The sequence below is a fragment of the Dysidea avara genome, chromosome 15, assembly GCF_963678975.1.
Source record: "Dysidea avara chromosome 15, odDysAvar1.4, whole genome shotgun sequence".
NCBI lineage: Eukaryota > Metazoa > Porifera > Demospongiae > Dictyoceratida > Dysideidae > Dysidea > Dysidea avara.
Genome location: NC_089286.1, coordinates 2,841,159 through 2,860,354, shown reverse-complemented (window position 1 = coordinate 2,860,354; position 19,196 = coordinate 2,841,159). Strand labels below are relative to the sequence as shown.

Here is a 19,196-nt window from a genome sequence, read left to right as displayed (position 1 = left end):
ATTGTGAAGGAACAGGAGCAAAACTGACCTACAAAATTAATAATCCCTGATCACTGTTCACAATTTCTTCATTCCATGCAGAGATAATTCTTGACAAAAATGAATCCTGGGTGGAATTTTCCCAACAGCACATTGGTATCAATGTGTAAGAATTCCTTGTAGTGGTTACAGTACATACAAGTTGAGCTGGATTCTGACAAACAGCTAAATGGATTTTCTCCTTCAAGAGAATTGGCATTTTAGCCAAATGATTAGTGGTGGCGGTGTCAACAACAGACATGTGGTTTGACTCCATTACAAGTTCAGGGAACTGAAGGGTTGTAATGGATATTGCAGTTTTGTTGTTTCCCAATAGGAAATTTTGATTAACTATAATTAATACTGTCAGGCATTTGAACAAAAAATTTTGAAATATTTTAGCAGGTCAAGCAATGCTACGAATGAGCTAAATTTCAAGATCGTGTGTAATTGCATCCAAGAGATAATTAAATGCTTTTGAGGACCCAGCTCAATGCATCTTATTGGAATTCTTGCCAGATTGTGAAAGGCTTTATAGAATATAGCTTAATCTTCTAAGGTTTCCTATTGGAGGATATTAATTTCAGTTACACTAGAGGTATAGTCATTGCAGACATAACAAGCTGAGCAACACTGCACTTTTTCAATATACATAATTTTGCCACAAATACCCACAATAGATGCATATTCTAATTCGGATATCACCAGAGCTTTATTTTAAAGCACACAAGTCACCAGATTGTCCTATAATTGATAAGGATGCAAATTGAATCACAAAAACATCAACACAATTCATTTAGTAAATAATTTGATAATTTAAATAAATAGCTCATGATTTTACACACATGTATATTGTACAAGAATTTATAAAATAAAAATTAATTTTATTAATTCACTAAATTCACTGCACTAAATTTATTTGAAATACCTAATTATTTATGTGACATTGTTTCATGTAATGTACGATAATTCTCTAATTCCCTAGCTGACACGGATGGTTTAAGTTGATATAGGGCATTGTAAAAGTCATCACTGGAAACAAGTAGAGGTGGAGTCCACTCATCATCACTTATTCCTAATAAAGCACACCATACATCTTTTTAATCAGGAGGCTATCACATAATCACACAAACAATTATTTATTAGTAGGGACCACCCATCATCCAAGTACCAGTCCAGTCAAAAATGTACTCAAAAAAATATCAGAGTCCCTTTCAGATGCAAGACTGCCTACAGCGTCTGTACATACTGTGAAAATCTTGTAACTTGTCAATCCATGAAACTTACATACCTCAAAAATTTGTACATATACAATATGGGATACAATACTAACTACACACCTCTATCGTCTAGTTCAATGATGGTACGACGTAGAGCATTTCTTGTGGCTTCATTACACACTGAAAACAAGTCAGCCCCAGTAATGTTATCGGGGCAACGCTTTGCTACTGTGTATAATGACACATTGTCATGGAGATGGATCCTATGGCAACAAACAATAACAAAAGGTTACACAATCACCTGGTACACACCCTCTAGTAAGAGCTTCTAAAATATTCACTCTACTATCAACATCATTAGTGACGTCAAGGTACACCAACCTGTCAAACCTGTATGGGATAGTAATCATGTGATCTGGTCAGCCCCACCCACTAACCTTCCAGGTCTCAGCAGACTGGGATCAAGCAGATCCGGCCTATTAGTAGCTCCGATGACAAATATGTCTTCATTGGATTGTAGACCATCTAATTCTGCTAGTAATTGTGACACTATCCTATAAGGAGTGATTGGGGTAGTAGTTTACTACCTAATAAGGGATGTGTCACAATACCAGGGACAAGCTTTTGAGGTGGAGTCAGCCATTTAATAGTTTTTTTGTAGGCTAAGGTTTTACGAGTAAATCTCAATAGTATAGCGTAGGTAGGTTGACATAAATAAAATATTAACGAAAACCAGATCAAAATAAGTGTAGTCAAGTGTATTTTGAGCTAGCTAGAGATGTTTGCAGTTAAAGCTTGTACTTAGAGTGTATAGCTTGATTTTTACTTGTATGGGGTCAGTCAGGCCTGTGAAACAACTAATCACATTGACATGACGTCCTCCTTATTATAATATACTGTACAAACAGCAGTCATATGGTATAGAAGTGGAAGTCCTTGGTAAGTACATGAGTGCAGTCATGGTAGACACTGGCAGTCACATGACCTCTAGCACACACCCACCTGTCCATCACACCTCCAGAGTCAGCATTGTTACCACGATTAGGGGCCAGGGAGTCTAACTCATCAAAGAATATCACACACGGGCTGGCAGTCTTGGCACGTGCAAACACTATGTAGTGGCATACACTGTGTAATCATGAGGGGAGAGGGATAAGAGGTACAAACCTTCTCTGATATTCTCCTCACTCTGACCCACAAACATGTTAATCAGTTCTGGACCCTTAACACTGTTGCCATGATCATGATGTTACCATGACTACATAAATGATTAGTACCTCAGGAAGTTTAGCGAGCACTCCGTAGCGACAGCCTTAGCCAACAGTGTCTTACCAGTGCCTGGGGCACCGTATAACAAGATACCTGATCGTCTTAACCCTTTACTGAACAACTCTGGATGATCCAGTGGTAGTTGTATGGTATCCAAGATTTCCTTCTTAGCAACATCTAGTCCTCCAACATCATCCCAGCTAACACTGGGTACCTGTTGTGCTGGGTATTAATAAGAACTATCACACTAGTATACAATACTTTGGGGGCACCAATAGCATCATTGTGAGCACTATGGATTAGTTTGAGTGAGGCTTCAAAGTGTTTGGGTGCAATGGTTGCCCCGGCAATAGCCAATGAGAACTCATCCAGTGAAGTAGTCATACCACTAGGAAAACTATAGCACTGTTACCATAGTAACTACTAATACAACACACCCACCAATAATTGATGACATCATCAACTGCTAGTTGTGATGCATATGTCACCATGGTAGCAAAATCTCCTAGCAACAAGCCCTACATTAATGTGATGGTAATAACATATTACCATAGCAACCACCACTCACAGGTGTCTTGTGGGACAAGTCAGTAAAATCAATATCTAAACAGGAAGTGATAACAATAAACAAGTAGGACGTAACCATAGATAATAGAGTAAAGGGATAGGAAATGCAAACGATTTCCGGTTTGATTTCCGTTACGCGTGACTTGAAAGGACAAGACAGTTTTGTGCTCAAGCATGGGAATTAGTGTTCTAAACAGCGTAAATAGTAATCCAACAGACTACAGCAAGTATTTAGGCCTATGTGAGAGATTTTGGCGAGAGAATTCAGACCGTAGATTTTGTAACAAAGTGTATCGCATTAACCGTTATTGTTACACGCTGTCAAACTTTCGCTCATAGTACCTTCATGCCTCGTCCATACCGCTTCTTTTATAGCCGGTTCTACTTTCGAATCTTGTGGTAAGCTAGGCGTGTCACCAACACAGTCTTTTACCGCTGCGTTGTACTGCAAGGTGGTTTAAACTTTTAGTTAAAAATGGAAGATACTTCGTCGTTTCTTCAAGCAACAGTTCCTGTTTTGCTCCGATATTTCCTCTGGTTCCCTCTGTTAAATGGTAGGGAATAGATTTATCATAGTTAAAAGGATAGAATATATTTAAGAAGAAAGTTAAGTGGTTTAAAGTAATTTTTGGGCCTTTTTTTTCACTTTCAATCTCCTTTAATTTTGCGTATAACTTCCTTGAGGGTTGGTACCATCCTATTTCCCTCGATTACTTACTTGAGTTCACTGTAGCAAAGTTTCACAGTCGTTGGTTACAAAATTCTGTCGTTACAACAATTTGTTTCTCTTTGATACAAGCGCAGCAAGCGTAACGAGTATGTTCATGACGTACTACACGGAATTCCAATAGAAATGTACGTATTTTGTGACGTCACGTTATTGTGTTTCCTATCCCTTTTAAGTACTCTATTATCTATGACGTAACAAATCAAAAACCACACCCATTCACCTTTAGCCAATGACATTCCTTTAGACAATCCCTCCATAATTTTAATACGTTGATCTTGATCAGGGGTTGTCATAGCTACTTCATGTATAAAACATCCACTAATTCGTTGTAGTAACCTGTTTGGCCAACTGGTCACACCAATTACCATTATGGGAGGGTTACTATAGCAACAGTGATGGTGTAAAATGTTTGTTAACCATGGTAACCAACACACACCTGCTAGTGTTCCAAGTAATAACCCGTTTGACCAGTTTCTCAAAAGTTTGAGCAATCCTTGGATCTAGCAATGTTGTGTCACATCACATCACCTGATCTCACAGCCCCACCCACCTTCTCTCTGCCCCTCCTTCTCCTTGCAGAGTGCATGAGCTTTCCTTAGTAGCAACATTGATGGAGCACAAACCTCAGCTAATGTGTGTATGGGGTGACGTGTCAGATAATAAGATACTATTGGCTAGTAACTATATCAACGGTTGCCTCTTTGAAATAATAGCAAATATAATTATTTTCATAAAACATTTTAAAATCACATACAATAAGCTTGCTACAATACACACCATTTAGCAACTTAGCACCTCACACACACGCACACACATCACATGGCCTCACCATCATCAAACATGTTTGTTAATCTCTTCAGAATATTAGGGACATGATCACTCATGACATCATGATAACAATTAACCTGATAAGGATGGATCACATGACATCACATGATCCTCACATACCTCTACTAAATTAACTCTACACATCCTAGCAACTGCTTTAGCAACAGTTGTCTTGCCAATCCCTGGTGGACCAGTAATAATAACACATGATTGTTGGGGATGTGTCCTGTAGTGACATCATTATAAAATACAAGAACAAATAGAACATATCATTATTACATAGATATTATAACACCTTGGTTAGAAATGGTTTTTGTGAACCCAATGTACACTGTATGTAGTTGTGACATAGGCCCTCTTGATCTACTCTCCATGCTAGGAAAATATAATTACCATTGTATGTATACAACAACTTCGCATTTTCACGTTTTGAAAAAGTGCACTATTTTGTTTCCCCCCTCTTTCAGTATAGCTAGCAAAAATTCTAAAGTGTTTTATATACTGTACTGACTAGTGATACTGTACTGACTAGTGATACTGTACTGACTAGTGATACTGTACTGACTAGTGATACTGTACTGACTAGTGATACTGTACTGGCTAGTGATACTGTACTGACTAGTGATACTGTACTGACTAGTGATACTGTACTGACTAGTGATACTGTACTGACTAGTGATACTGTACTGACTAGTGATACTGTACTGACTAGTGATACTGTACTGACTAGTGATACTGTACTGACTAGTGATACTGTACTGACTAGTGATACTGTACTGACTAGTGATACAGTACTGACTAGTGATACTGTACTGACTAGTGATACTGTACTGACTAGTGATACTGTACTGACTAGTGATACTGTACTGACTAGTGATACTGTACTGACTAGTGATACTGTACTGACTAGTGATACTGTACTGACTAGTGATACTGTACTGACTAGTGATACTGTACTGACTAGTGATACTGTACTGGCTAGTGATACTGTACTGACTAGTGATACAGTACTGGCTAGTGATACTGTACTGACTAGTGATACTGTACTGACTAGTGATACTGTACTGACTAGTGATACTGTACTGACTAGTGATACTGTACTGACTAGTGATACTGTACTGACTAGTGATACTGTACTGTGGCTTTAGAGGTGTTATTGTTACAAATATGTGACTTATGGTAAGTTTTAGTTGGTCATATCGTTTTAGCTATTTCACTAATGGATGTGAAACTAACTACACAAACATCTTTTGATTATATGAGTTTCCGAGGTGATTGCTTGTGACAAAATACATCAGATAAGCTGTTTGAGTTGATATCTGTATTAGATTAAGAACAGCAGACCATCCATTGGTTTCATGTCAACAATCTTGTCTTCCTTGTGTATGGACCCAAATGTGTGTAGTTCTTCTAAAAACAAGTTTGTTTTTAATGGTACCACAATATTAAAGGATATGAGGTAAAGAATTTTAGTCCAAAATAATTAGTACTGTTACGAACACTGAAGTGCTGACCGTTTGGTACATTTGTCTAGCCATCACTTCAAAATTTTGTGGTACAATCACACCCATGCTATACTAGACTGTTCACTGGCTTGTATATTTTATTGAGTAGTTCTACTGCACAAGACTGAGCTGTGAATAAGGGTCAGCTAGCTATCCTCAGGGCGCTGAGAGTTACTGTAGTTGTCTTGTGTGACTGTGCAAATTTGTTGTTACCACTTTAACTGCTGCGTACTTCATTCATAGCTTAAAAACAAGGTGCCATTAGGCTTCTCTTGATGAGTTTGGGTTGTTCCACAAGTGCTTTGTTCAAAAGTTATGGTGATATTTGCTGTTCATCTTGGCCTTCCTCACTTCTTGATGAGCTCTCGATGTACAAAAGTGATAGCAATAATTTTTCAACCATAGTAGTGTATTACATCTAATGATACTCCACTGATTTAGATGGGGGATCGACAAACTCGACAAAATGAGATTTTGAAGTCTTTAGTGAGATTTCAAGACTTCCATAATGTTTTACCAGCGATCTACAGCATTTCAGGTCAGGCTTCTTGTGGGTCCCTCAGATTTTAGATGGATGATAAAACACATAGACCATGGTATGTTGTCATTGGAGCGTCATGTGTACTGATGGTACACTAATGGTGAACGATAGTGTGCTTTAATAAAGTGCCATGTGTGACACTGACAATGGCAAGTAACTCTGAGACGGATGAAAGGAGACAAGAAAGACTTAGAAGGAGAAGAGAGCGAGATAGACTTAGAAGAGAGAGATAGACTTAGAAGAGAGAGGGAAACTGATGAAAAACAACAAGCAAGGTTAGTAAATGTGACACTTAGTCTACAAAGGCCAATGATTTTTGTCCACTTCATGATATAGCCAGATTAGGTAAGTGCAGAGAGTAATATCAAAATAGACGTGTTGCTCTGAGTTCAGATTCATGCAAAGCTATGCTTGAGGATGCAAAGTAGTGGTATGGGGCTGCCAGCCAGTCACAGACCACTACTTTGCCAGTCAGTCATAAATCATTAATGTTACTTAGAATGTTTGTGTATTCGTTATTATTACTGTTACATTCCATGTACTTTGACACCTCCATCTGTGTCCAGTGGCTACATGCTGTCAGTGGCTACATGCTGTCAGTGTTGATACATTTGCAGGCTTGCCCCCACATGCATTAGCATCTGTCTAGTGATTACAGAAGTGGGAACTGTTCGACTTATTATGGTGCATGACTAGTGGCCCCTTACACTATGTGTTGATATAGTACACTACACAATTACCACACAAAGTACTGTATGTGTTGTGTTTCTTGTTTATTATTAAAGTGCTAGCTTGTGTAGTGCAAATAGCTTCCTACATGTTACGTGAGTTAGTGTAACAAAATTGTGCACTAAGAAATGCTTCTACTCCTTCACCAGCACATGAAGTAGCCACATACTCGGTTGGTTAGAATTACCTGTAATTCACTTCCACAAATCTGGTAACATGAGTAAACTCCATGTCAGAGTTAAAATATGCTTATTAAGTACCACAATCAGTCATTGAAAAGATGGACTAGACTCATCCTCTCGTTCATCCTAGTCTGATGTTGACTCCATCAACATTAACAACACTGAAATTAAACACCTGGAAAGTTTTTTCAGGTATTTCCATAGTGACACAGTAAGCTTTAGTTAGAGTATGAAGTCACTAACTGTAAACATATACAGGCACCAGCCTCATCTGTAGCTGACAAATCTCTAAAGTTAAAACAAAATTAGATCTTTTGCAAAAGTTGAAGGTCATGGTAAAGTTGTCTGCTTAGGAATATGGGTAAATAGATTATAAATGAAAAGTGCCGTGCGCGCGCACGCCCACACACACACAAACACAAAGAAAGCATATGTAGAAGAGGAAACAGAGCATATAGTGATTACTGCAGCAAGGATCATATCAGAAATAGAGAATACAATTTTGAATCCCATTCAATAACTGAATGTATCAAAAAAGTAAGAAATGGTTACCATGACACCAGGAGAGAAGAACAGTACTCAAAAGTGTAGGGGGGGGAGGGGAGAGAGTCATGTGGGTTGGCTGTAAGTTACAAAGTGTTTTAATATCATTAATTGTACCTTAATGTGTTTTGAACTCTACTAAGGGGTCTGGGTGCATGCTCCCACAGAAAATTTTGAGATTGAATCTGAGAGCATTTTCAGTGGAACATGTGTACTTGAATAGGATACTGCTATGCAATGACTATCATTGAGACACTGTACAATTAGATATATCAGTAAATGAAGGCATTTCAGATAGACTCATGCTGTTGATTGTATACATATAAGTGTTAGTGAAGACATATTGAATTAATTGCATATACCAGGGCAAACTTATAATGATTCCACTGAATGTTCTATTAGAGTAGTTAGGTGACTGCTCTATTAGAGTATCTCGATCTCGTGCACTCCCAGCACTGATTCATGCAGTGTTCCATGCTTGCATAACCTTTAGCACAAATCCCAGTAAATAAAGGCAAAGTAAGTTGGCTAATGACTAAAATAGTTTCTTTACTTTGGCAACTGGGAATTGGAAAAAATGAGGAGGCACTGCCCCTCCACTTGTAAAAGTGGGGGGGCGGTTGCCCCCTCTGCCCCCCCCCCCACCCCCTATTTCTCCGCCCCTGCATGACACATACAAACATTATTAAAAGCTATTGTTCTGTCTAAAAGTAAACCAGAACAGCATTGAACAGTGCATTGTGCATACAGCTTGACCAAAAATCAGTGACTACTCCAACACTATTTAGCTTGTGTGTGGAGAAGGACCATGGTGGATCATAGTGGCTTATAATAACTGAATGGGCTTCAGTTCTGATGCAGTGAATAGATACAAGATAAACAGGTTGCATTTAAAGTGAAAGACTTGACTGCATACTGACAGAATCACTTTCATTCAATGGTGGCGGACAATGTTGATCACAACATAGCAGCACTAAATGGAGAAGAGACTTCCATGGCATGGACATTTTTGCTGCTTTAACTTCTAAAGATGAACCCCCTCTTATCTCACAAGCACGGGTAATCAGTAGACAAAAACGTCTCACAGTGAATCACTCGGTAAAAGATAAAGGAGTGCCAACCTTTCCATACGTAAGTCCTCCACAGACAGGCCTAGCTTCAGTGATATACAACAAGCCCATTATTCAATTGCTACATCCATACACCTTCTGAGATGTACTCTGATTTGTTGCATGGATATCTAGTGGAGCAAGTGATGACCAAATTGTATACTTTATGAGCAGCACACTTTGTGATAGCCAAAACTCGGTTTGAAAATCTGAAACATTTAATTGATTTAAATCCATCAGACGAAACTTCAACCTTGTCGTTCATTCAAAGCCAAGCCATGCCAAACAGGAAAGTTGTGGCTGCAGTACACTGAATACATGGAAACTTTGAGATTGTTATTATATATATACAAGCAGGCAATCACACCTCATTACAGTTGCAAACATGATCAATCTCTTTGCTGCCACTGGTCACACTAATCATGCTAAAAGCTCACACTTTACTTATAGCTAATGCAGCAGTTGTTAACTGATCACCCTTGGTTGTAGCAGTACTTTATTGAGTATGGATTTCATGTTGCTTGAAGAAGTAGTTGCAGGACTATGGACAGATCTGGCAATTGAACAAGTGATGATGAAATCTACATAGAGCCGTGGAGGATTACAAGAGGAAGGGCAGTGACTGAAGCTAAACGTCTGTAGTGGATGTACAGCATGCACAAGTGTGCTGGGATCTGCAATGCCATGACAACACTCACAGATTTGCAGTACAGAACTAGTAATGAGCATGTTGAATTGGGAGCTACTTCTAGGAGTAATCGTGATTGTGAGATTGTTTGATCAACATGAACCTTTTAATTTGAATGAACACAGATTTCATTCTTCATCATCAGGTTAAACTGCTACTAACAGTGATGGGATAAATACTGAGGTGGTTGACCTGAAACACAATGACTGTTCTATTAGAGTGTTCAATGATTTGGCGGACAGATCTTGCAGAGCTACCTTTGTCAGGCATTTTTGGTTGGTTGTTCTCGTAGTTTATTCTACTACACCTGAAACATCGGACAATGTCAGTGTTGTAGAAGCATCAACGAAGAGAAGTGAGCAGGTAAAATCTTTAGATCACCTGTATCTAGGAATTACAGGTTGATGAGCAGATAGTACACATCAACCCAACTCAGGCTAACAGCTACTGTACAGAGAGAAGAAGATATGACCTTATATTGTGACTAGGAGCTCACGCCAATGCCAACATCTTTATTCAAAAACTGTGATATGTGTAAAACGGCAAAATCACAATTAGCAAAAGCCCTGACAAGCAGTGTTCAAGAACAGAATGGTGAGGCTCATATTCACAGGTCAAATGGCTAAGCAACTTATGGTGACATTTGTGTTCACTATGTGCAAGAACATTACAAACATACTTCCATTATTTTTTTACTGTTATAACCATTCTTGAAGATCACGAGCATCAGAGGAGGAGACTTCATTGAAGATCACGAGCATCAGAGGAGGAGACTTCATTGAAGATCACGAGCATCAGAGGAGGAGACTTCATTGAAGATCGCAAGCATCAGAGGAGGAGACTTCATTGAAGATCACGAGCATCAGAGGAGGAGACTTCATTGAAGATCACGACCATCAGAGGAGGAGACTTCATTGAAGATCGCAAGCATCAGAGGAGGAGACTTCATTGAAGATCACGAGCATCAGAGGAGGAGACTTCATTGAAGATCACGAGCATCAGAGGAGGAGACTTCATTGAAGATCACGACCATCAGAGGAGGAGACTTCATTGAAGATCACGAGCATCAGAGGAGGAGACTTCATTGAAGATCACGAGCATCAGAGGAGGAGACTTCATTGAAGATCACGAGCATCAGAGGAGGAGACTTCATTGAAGATCACGAGCATCAGAGGAGGAGACTTCATTGAAGATCACGAGCATCAGAGGAGGAGACTTCATTGAAGATCACGAGCATCAGAGGAGGAGACTTCATTGAAGATCACGAGCATCAGAGGAGGAGACTTCATTGAAGATCACGAGCATCAGAGGAGGAGACTTCATTGAAGATCACGAGCATCAGAGGAGGAGACTTCATTGAAGATCACGAGCATCAGAGGAGGAGACTTCATTGAAGATCACGAGCATCAGAGGAGGAGACTTCACTGAAGATCACGACCATCAGAGGAGGAGACTTCATTGAAGATCACGAGCATCAGAGGAGGAGACTTCATTGAAGATCACGAGCATCAGAGGAGGAGACTTCATTGAAGATCACGAGCATCAGAGGAGGAGACTTCATTGAAGATCACGAGCATCAGAGGAGGAGACTTCATTGAAGATCACGAGCATCAGAGGAGGAGACTTCATTGAAGATCACGAGCATCAGAGGAGGAGACTTCATTGAAGATCACGAGCATCAGAGGAGGAGACTTCATTGAAGATCACGAGCATCAGAGGAGGAGACTTCACTGAAGATCACGACCATCAGAGGAGGAGACTTCATTGAAGATCACGAGCATCAGAGGAGGAGACTTCATTGAAGATCACGAGCATCAGAGGAGGAGACTTCATTGAAGATCACGACCATCAGAGGAGGAGACTTCATTGAAGATCACGACCATCAGAGGAGGAGACTTCATTGAAGATCACGACCATCAGAGGAGGAAACTTAATATGTGTTGAAATTGAAGTAGGTGAATTTCTGGAGGCACACCTCAACCAGATTTTCCTATCAGATCATTTTATTTCACTGCTAAACCAATATATAGAGGCTGCTGGACATACTCATAAAATATGCACCTCACAGGAAGGTGGTAAATGTTGTAGTTGAAGATATTCTGGTCCTCTTGGTGTATCACTGAAGCAATGGCTGATGTATATTTTTGATCTGAGGTGTGAACACCAGCTATGGCCATGGTAAAACTTCACACTTACAGAAAGTTAAGCATATGTGATTACGAATAATCTAATGCTGCTTTGCCTATCTACTGCACCACCGTTATATTTACATCACTCATTGCATTGCTTCTGACTCTGGCAAGGAGAAAGATTCTTTGATTAAACTGCATTTTTTTACAATTCATGGAGATGATAACCAATTAAACCCTCAAAAGTTTCCACCCACAGAAAGAAAAGTATACCATTACAGCTTGTGGGGTCACTTACAAGTTAAATGTGGATGAAGCCATCAACAGTTTCCTAGGCATTGGGATTGGAAGTTTAACAGTTCAATTTTTATACCAACGATGACAGATTTGGAAGCAGCACCAGAGAACCTTGTGAGATATTAAATGCAAGTTGTCATCAATTGTGTTCAGGTCGTAAAATTTGACTAAACTGTGGTCACTTACAATGGAAGTGTTAAGGATAATAAATAATACGCCCTAAACTTTGGGTATTGAGTTAGTGATGAACATGTGTAGCTGCTATATTTTGACCAACTGGAACATTTTCAAGCATACACAAAAAATTTTCTCCCAAAGAGAATTTGGATATTTTATTCTATGAAACACGACTAGGTATTTTCTCTATGAAATTAGTATGATAATTACAGTGTATATGAATATGACCGACACACATTTCATATAATATTCATAGTAAAAGTGTATGAAATGATGACATGAAATGATGACATGAAATGTTCTCATACACAACAAGCTTTGCATGAAATTTACATGAAAAGTTTGCAGTGGTATGAATCCATTAAAAATTCACACTATTACGGTATGAATTTTCCATGAACATTATATGAACTTGTATACTAATTTCATAGAGAAAATACCTAGTAATGAAAAATCGACTATATAAAGCTGAAAAGCTGTCTGTCTGTGATCCAGCTAACTCCCGAACTATAGCGTCGATTGATCCCAGATTTGCTGTATATTAATTGCTATCAAGCTGGCACCAAGGAGTTTATTAATACAAATTTCTAGCACGTTTCGTTTGCTGTATAGTGCTGAAAAATCATCATTACCGCAAGCTACCCTTTGGTGGTAGTTACACAGCGATTTCTACTGCTAGGGTTTCACTATGACATAAAAGTCTTCAACATTTTCAGATACATGCCACATCCATATTTCGTCAGAAATTAACTTCAAACTCTACAAGCCTACTCTCTACCCCTAATAGTGTATCCTATGGTGTAGTTCATGCATATATAACTAATGAACTAACCTCACAATTTGGTAAGAAAACAAACAGACCAAAATTTTAAAGCACGATATTACAGAATTACGGTTACCTTGAAGTCCCAATAGTAATGACATCTGCCGCGTATGATGTGCTGAAGTATTTTAAACAATTCGCTATGAAGAAAAGCAAGTTTATGTGTGTCCAGACCAGGAAATAAGTGGATGAAAATAGGAAGAACAACAATGAGACATCTCTGGAGTGACGTCCATGGTACTACATCAATGCCAAACTTGCAAACTCACATGATATCTTCATGTATTTTTGGCGGGCATGAACAGAGCAAGACAAAACTGATATGAAGGACAGCTTTGAGTGCCCCAGAGGCAAAAGACACTTAAAAATTGGAAAGTAGCTACTGGGAGTGATGGAGGCTAGGAGTGAGGGGAACTGAAACTACATTTGCTTGCAAGTGAATTTACAGCTGGCAGGATTTGCACATTAGCACAGCAGATGGATAACAACAGGTATTTGCAGGCCTCACATGATCAACATGCTGCTTCAACTTCAATTCAACTACACTGTACATCTAACTAATCAATCATATAGATGCAAAACCTAACTCCACATGTCACATAAATACACTTGCAATTTGTTTTTATTACAAACGTAGTAGTACACATCCATATTCAGTGTACAAGAGTATACAAACTTGCATCAATTAGTATTATAGTAGGTGAGTAGGTGGAGTACAGACACTACATTGCTTCATGTATGGTTAGGTACAACAATATACTACAGTATTCCACACCTAACATGAAGGGCAGGCACAACATTATACTGATCACTCAGTTCACTTGGTATTTTTCCATGGCAACAATTGCAGTTTTACGGAATTATGGAAACCTCAATAGAATTTAGCACCATTCAATTCCATTGTTGCTGTTTGCCTTCTGTTTCATGTGATAAGCTATTCATCATGTAATGATGTCTCCAATCTCAATATCAAACCACTTAAATTACACATAGGAAAAGCTTTTGATCGGCACACAGTTTCAAAAAACCCTCCTAAAGCTTTTATCGCTCTATACAAATCCTAAGAGCTCATGCGAGCGTGTTGTACCTCCTCTGGATATGTACAGTCTCAATTTCAGGTTGTTTGCAAACGCTATTGAACAATTCACGCACGTGATTTCTCAAACACGTGAGCTATTTCCTTTCAATCAAGCTCCATTTAATAGTGCAACTACATTATTCACCTTCTTAGATTGTTAGACAATGCCAGGAGTATATTGAGGTAGTTATTCAATACATTAAAACACTGCACGTAAGCATTCACATGATCATGTTTAAAAATCACATGTGCAAATTGTTTAATTGTATTTGCAAGCAACCTGAAATCGACTGTAAGGGCATGCACGCATGCACACACACACACACATTACACTATAGATATTGTATGCATTCCTAATGGATTGGAAATGCCAGTATTATTTACGTAGTGATGTCATGGGTCATCCTCATTTCAGTGCGTTCCATTGCTCATAAACTTTATGGCCTCGACAGGTTGAAGATTTCGCTGTTCTTGTAACCAGCAAATTAGCGTTTGTGTTCACAGCTGGATTAGCTACCACCTACACTAATTGGAGGTTGGACTGGGTAGGAATACAGGAGAGTTGCAGTAAACAACAGTGTAACAAAATTCAGGTCCAAAGGTGAAATGTGGTGTTTTAAAACGGTTGTGCAAATTTCCTGAAGTAACAGAAAGTGCAGCATCGTTTCTTTGCTGCTGTTTACACCACCTGTAGCAGGTAGAGTGTAGTACTGCAGGCTAGCTAGATATTCACTGCTTCACTGTACATTTCCAATAAAATGTCAGAAAACAGGCACCACTTTGTACAATTGTTTAGGTCAAGCTGAGCAGTACTGTAGCATAAAATCTATTTCAATGTATAACACATTTCTTTGGTTGTGTAAATGCTGTGACGAGAAGTTGGCTAATAGTAGCTGGTGGTGCTGCATACCTGCCATTGTCAACTGTCACAAACAATATTTCTCCCAATGTCCACAGACACACTGTGTTCTTGTTCAGTACACAACACAACACAACAATGTAAAAGAAATGTCCACGCTTTCAAACTGGCCTTCAAACAAGCTAAACAGCCACTCAGTATATTTCAACAAATTTCCCAAAGTATTGGCACACCATAACTAGGATAGGTAAATAATTTAACAATAATTTAACGGGCATTTCCAATCCATTATGAACACATACATTATCTATGATTACACACATACAGACAGACAGACATACCTATAATATACAGGTATACAATATGACATCAGTTGTTTATAATATTCATCCAGTCCGGGAGGACAAATTTCCAGCCAATAGGACTCCTTGGCCACATACCCAGCAGGATCAGGAGTGTGGTTATGAATAGATGGATACTATAGAAGTAATATAGTATTAGTGTATGAACTACTAGATTACTGGTGGTAACCTTTAGTTTAACTGCTGTCTGCATACCAACACTTCCCAGAGGAGCTTGTGGTACTGTAGAAATCACTTTGAAAAATATCACTCCTATAATTTGGGGCAGTTAGAATACAACCACACAAATGCTGTTGACATGGTAACCATACCGTAATCTGAGTGCACTCCAAACACATAATTAATAGCCAGAAACCTGTCAAACAGGTACACTCATCGTCATGGTAACAACACTACTTACTGTTCACACTCCCTCCTAAAGTATTTCCTTATCAACTGCTCTAGGGGGAGTGGCAGGTATCCGCCAAGACTAGCAGAGTTTACTGCAGATAATGTCAACTCTGTATATCTGACAACTAGAGTAGGAACATGGTAACAACATAACATGTTATGACAGATTGTGATATTCCCATGTTAATGAAACCTACAACTAAAGACAGTCTATACCATAAGGATTAGTCCACTAGTGTGTATGTGACCTCCTTTGTTTTTATGTTATGATGAACTTAAAATTACTCTTTTCTTTTGTTAACTATTTTGTAACATAATTAAGACTGGTGAACCAATGTATACCACATCTTTCAATAGTGCCCCCAACTATCAGTTACTGAAATAGCAAAGTGGTTAAGGTTTCAGTTAGAGTTACAAATGAAGAACATTATGAGGAGCACCTCTGTAATATAATCAAACCAATCATTAAAGAAAATACAGATGATTTCTGTTACAACTGTAGGGAAGCCATCATGCGTTACCGTGAATCACACTGCCAGCAAGAAATGGGACACAAAGCAGGACAAGGGTAAGTACTGCAGTATGGCCCAAAAGGCACCTGTCAAGTTGAAGTGATGACTAACAGTGAAAAAAATAATGCCCATAGCCTTAGCTGCTATCAACTTATGTTTGTCTGATGGCAGGCAGTTAGTTAGCCAGTAGCTAAATAAAATTCATAGTAACTTATCAGAAGCATATTTTTGGCACTCCACACTTGTGGGCTTGGTTATACCTATCCAGGATGGTATTGTGAGGCTGGTTAACATCTCTGGTTTAGTATTTATCATTATCATCAACCAAAGTCACATATATGGCTACAGTAGGTATATAATTTGGTTAACTGACTCTAATGGGTAATGGACTGTAGTCATTCACAATTATTATGGTTTAGTGCCAAAGATAGTTAAACTAGAGATCATATTATGGACTCATATGACATACAATACTCCAATACGGATCCCTAACACAGCATGTTACCATAGCAACAACATACATGGCTCCTTGGCCTCTGATACTCCAGCCCGGTAGACCTGTCACCATAGTAACAAACATCACTATAGCAACAATCCTGACGATTAACATACCTCAGCTCTAATCACACAGTCAGCTACGGCTCGGTCCATAGGGTATGGGAACAAGTTATAGAATAACTCTGGGTGAAGGTATGCTGGAGGGTAGAGACAGTTACCATGGTGATGGTGATGCATACACTCTTTAGTCTCTTCAATAACAGCTACAAAACTAACACCATGGAAGTCATCTGGCTGCATCAAATCTACTGGAGATATGAGCAGGTTTTCTAGCCCATAACAATTGAGTTTCTTCAGTGTTTTTGATGGCAGGATTATAAAGTTCCTCTCTGATGGGAAATTGTTGATAGGGATACAAGTTAACAAGTGTGCCGCATTGCCAAGGGTAACCACTGATGACTTCCTAATTTGTGAGGCTGATGGTAGTTTAGTACGAGGTAATGAGTGGAGCTGATTGGTTAAATCATCTTCTGATTCAGTGTCATCATCACTTCCATCACCATGGCGATCCTCTATTATACCAGGTTGTACATGGTATATTTTGCCTGACATTTCATCACTATCTGTGTCACTGTCACTACGGAGTGGTGGGGAGATGTTGTTAGAGAAAGGCAACACAAACACGTTAGTATCACTAGTTAGGTGACCTTGACACATCGGGGACACCTGCACAACATCAAAGTAAAGCATTTTGTCTTGCAGTTCAAATGGAAACACTCTACCCATGTTTACTAACAATGTTTCATTAATCACTCTACTTGTTAACTGGTCCAGGAATTGGTCCACATATGCAACATCATTGGGGGAGGGGCTCAACCACACCTCCTCCACAGAGAAACTTCTCATTGGCTGTAACCACACATAGTCCTGGTTCTTGTACTGATATAGTTTACAAACTTTTTCACTAACGTACACTGATAATATGTTTGTCATCGGTGCAGCTTCCAGTGACGGACTAGGTGGGATGGGTAGGTCACACTGTTTCACTATCTCCACGGCAACCAACGTGCCGGAAGTTACACACCCCTGCCACACCCACTCAGGATTCAGTTCCGTACGGAAGCTACTAAACGGTATCATCACAATCACTTTAGTATCATCATGTAGGCCAGCGTCACGTGCTATCCTCACAATGTTAACGCTGTCCCTCGTGGTCAAGATCTTACCCTTACACCACTCCATCACGTGTGCTGCCTTTCTAATTAGCGAGCACTATTAGGCTACTAGCGAACACTAGTAAGTAAAATTGACTCGTGTAATCACCAGCCAAGTTGAGTAGACTTAATGAGAGAACTGCAAGGTAAGCGAACACTGTTGGTTTAATCTGTTCCTTTTCAATCAATCACACTACCTTTATTTTCTAGAATTAGTCTCGCGCCGCCCGCCCCAGAACGTTTGTAGGGGCGGGCGCTACAATTTTTGCTGAATTGTGATGGATTCGCGTTGGATTGTTCGTGTCAGTGGCGGATTTCTGGGGTGGGTCAAGGGGGGCTCTTGACCTCCCCCCCCCACCTCAAAACCTTTTAGCAATTTAGCATACATGTCAATTGTGCTCCGGCTCCATTTGTCATGAAATTTTCATCCAGTTTATCTTGACCTTTCACTGCAAATTGCTACCACCAGTCTCTCTATCATAGAATGCCATTCCCAACAGCCAGCGTACATGCTAATTAAAACCCACAATTATAAAAGTACACGGCTAGCTGTGCGTATAGTGCATGGAATTGTATCACTGATCCGAGGCCGTCACCAAATGAAACTGAAACTTGTCCTATTTGGTATGGGAATGATGTTCAACATAAAATAATCACCTGATCTCAAATATACTCCTAGCACATTTTTAGTTTCTAACACTGCTATGAACAGCTAAAGCAAACAGCATCCATGGCCTCTTTAAATCTGTACATGTACTGACATGCGGATTAAACAAGTAGACCAAGGAGGGCTTTCCTTTGATTGTTGTCTATATAGCTGTACACACTAAAATCCAATATTCAGAGTTTGTCAGCATTTCAAGGATGCTGCATGGAGTGCATTGACACTGTATTCTAAGATCCTGTCTAGTGACTACATTGTATTTGA

At 39.3% G+C, this 19,196-nt stretch overlaps 1 protein-coding gene across 2 annotated transcripts; it reads right to left on the bottom strand.

Annotated features, from left to right (window-relative positions):
- Window positions 1–809: 809 nt before the first annotated feature.
- On the bottom strand, window positions 810–18,601 carry LOC136245475 (peroxisomal ATPase PEX6-like). Of its 2 annotated transcripts, XM_066037017.1 has the most exons (22): window positions 18,466–18,601; window positions 17,169–18,407; window positions 17,078–17,114; window positions 16,055–16,169; window positions 15,966–16,009; window positions 15,824–15,906; window positions 15,634–15,770; window positions 4,753–4,858; window positions 4,634–4,709; window positions 4,355–4,432; window positions 4,241–4,304; window positions 4,025–4,185; window positions 3,076–3,110; window positions 2,949–3,025; window positions 2,769–2,904; window positions 2,516–2,721; window positions 2,406–2,467; window positions 2,241–2,349; window positions 1,676–1,792; window positions 1,551–1,628; window positions 1,359–1,501; window positions 810–1,093 (listed from the first exon to the last, which is right to left on the bottom strand). In XM_066037017.1, the coding sequence occupies exons 2-22, from the start codon at window positions 18,294–18,296 to the stop codon at window positions 951–953; spliced, it is 3,135 nt and encodes a 1,044-aa protein (XP_065893089.1). In that variant the 5' UTR covers window positions 18,297–18,407; window positions 18,466–18,601; the 3' UTR covers window positions 810–950. The 2 variants fall into 2 exon arrangements, with proteins under 2 accessions (XP_065893089.1, XP_065893088.1); XM_066037016.1 differs by having other exon boundaries at window positions 17,169–18,512.
- Between the last annotated feature and the right edge of the window lie 595 nt (window positions 18,602–19,196).

Excerpts from the sequence above, each read along its gene's own strand:
- LOC136245475 (XM_066037017.1), bottom strand. The coding sequence starts at position 18,296 with ATGGAGTGGTGTAAGGGTAAGATCTTGACCACGAGGGACAGCGTTAAC. Across the intron at positions 17,115-17,168 it reads ACTGTGTGATTAGAGCTGAG|GTCTACCGGGCTGGAGTATC; the intron begins GTATGTTAATCG and ends CTATGGTGACAG. Across the intron at positions 2,722-2,768 it reads ATGCTATTGGTGCCCCCAAA|GTACCCAGTGTTAGCTGGGA; the intron begins GTATTGTATACT and ends CCAGCACAACAG.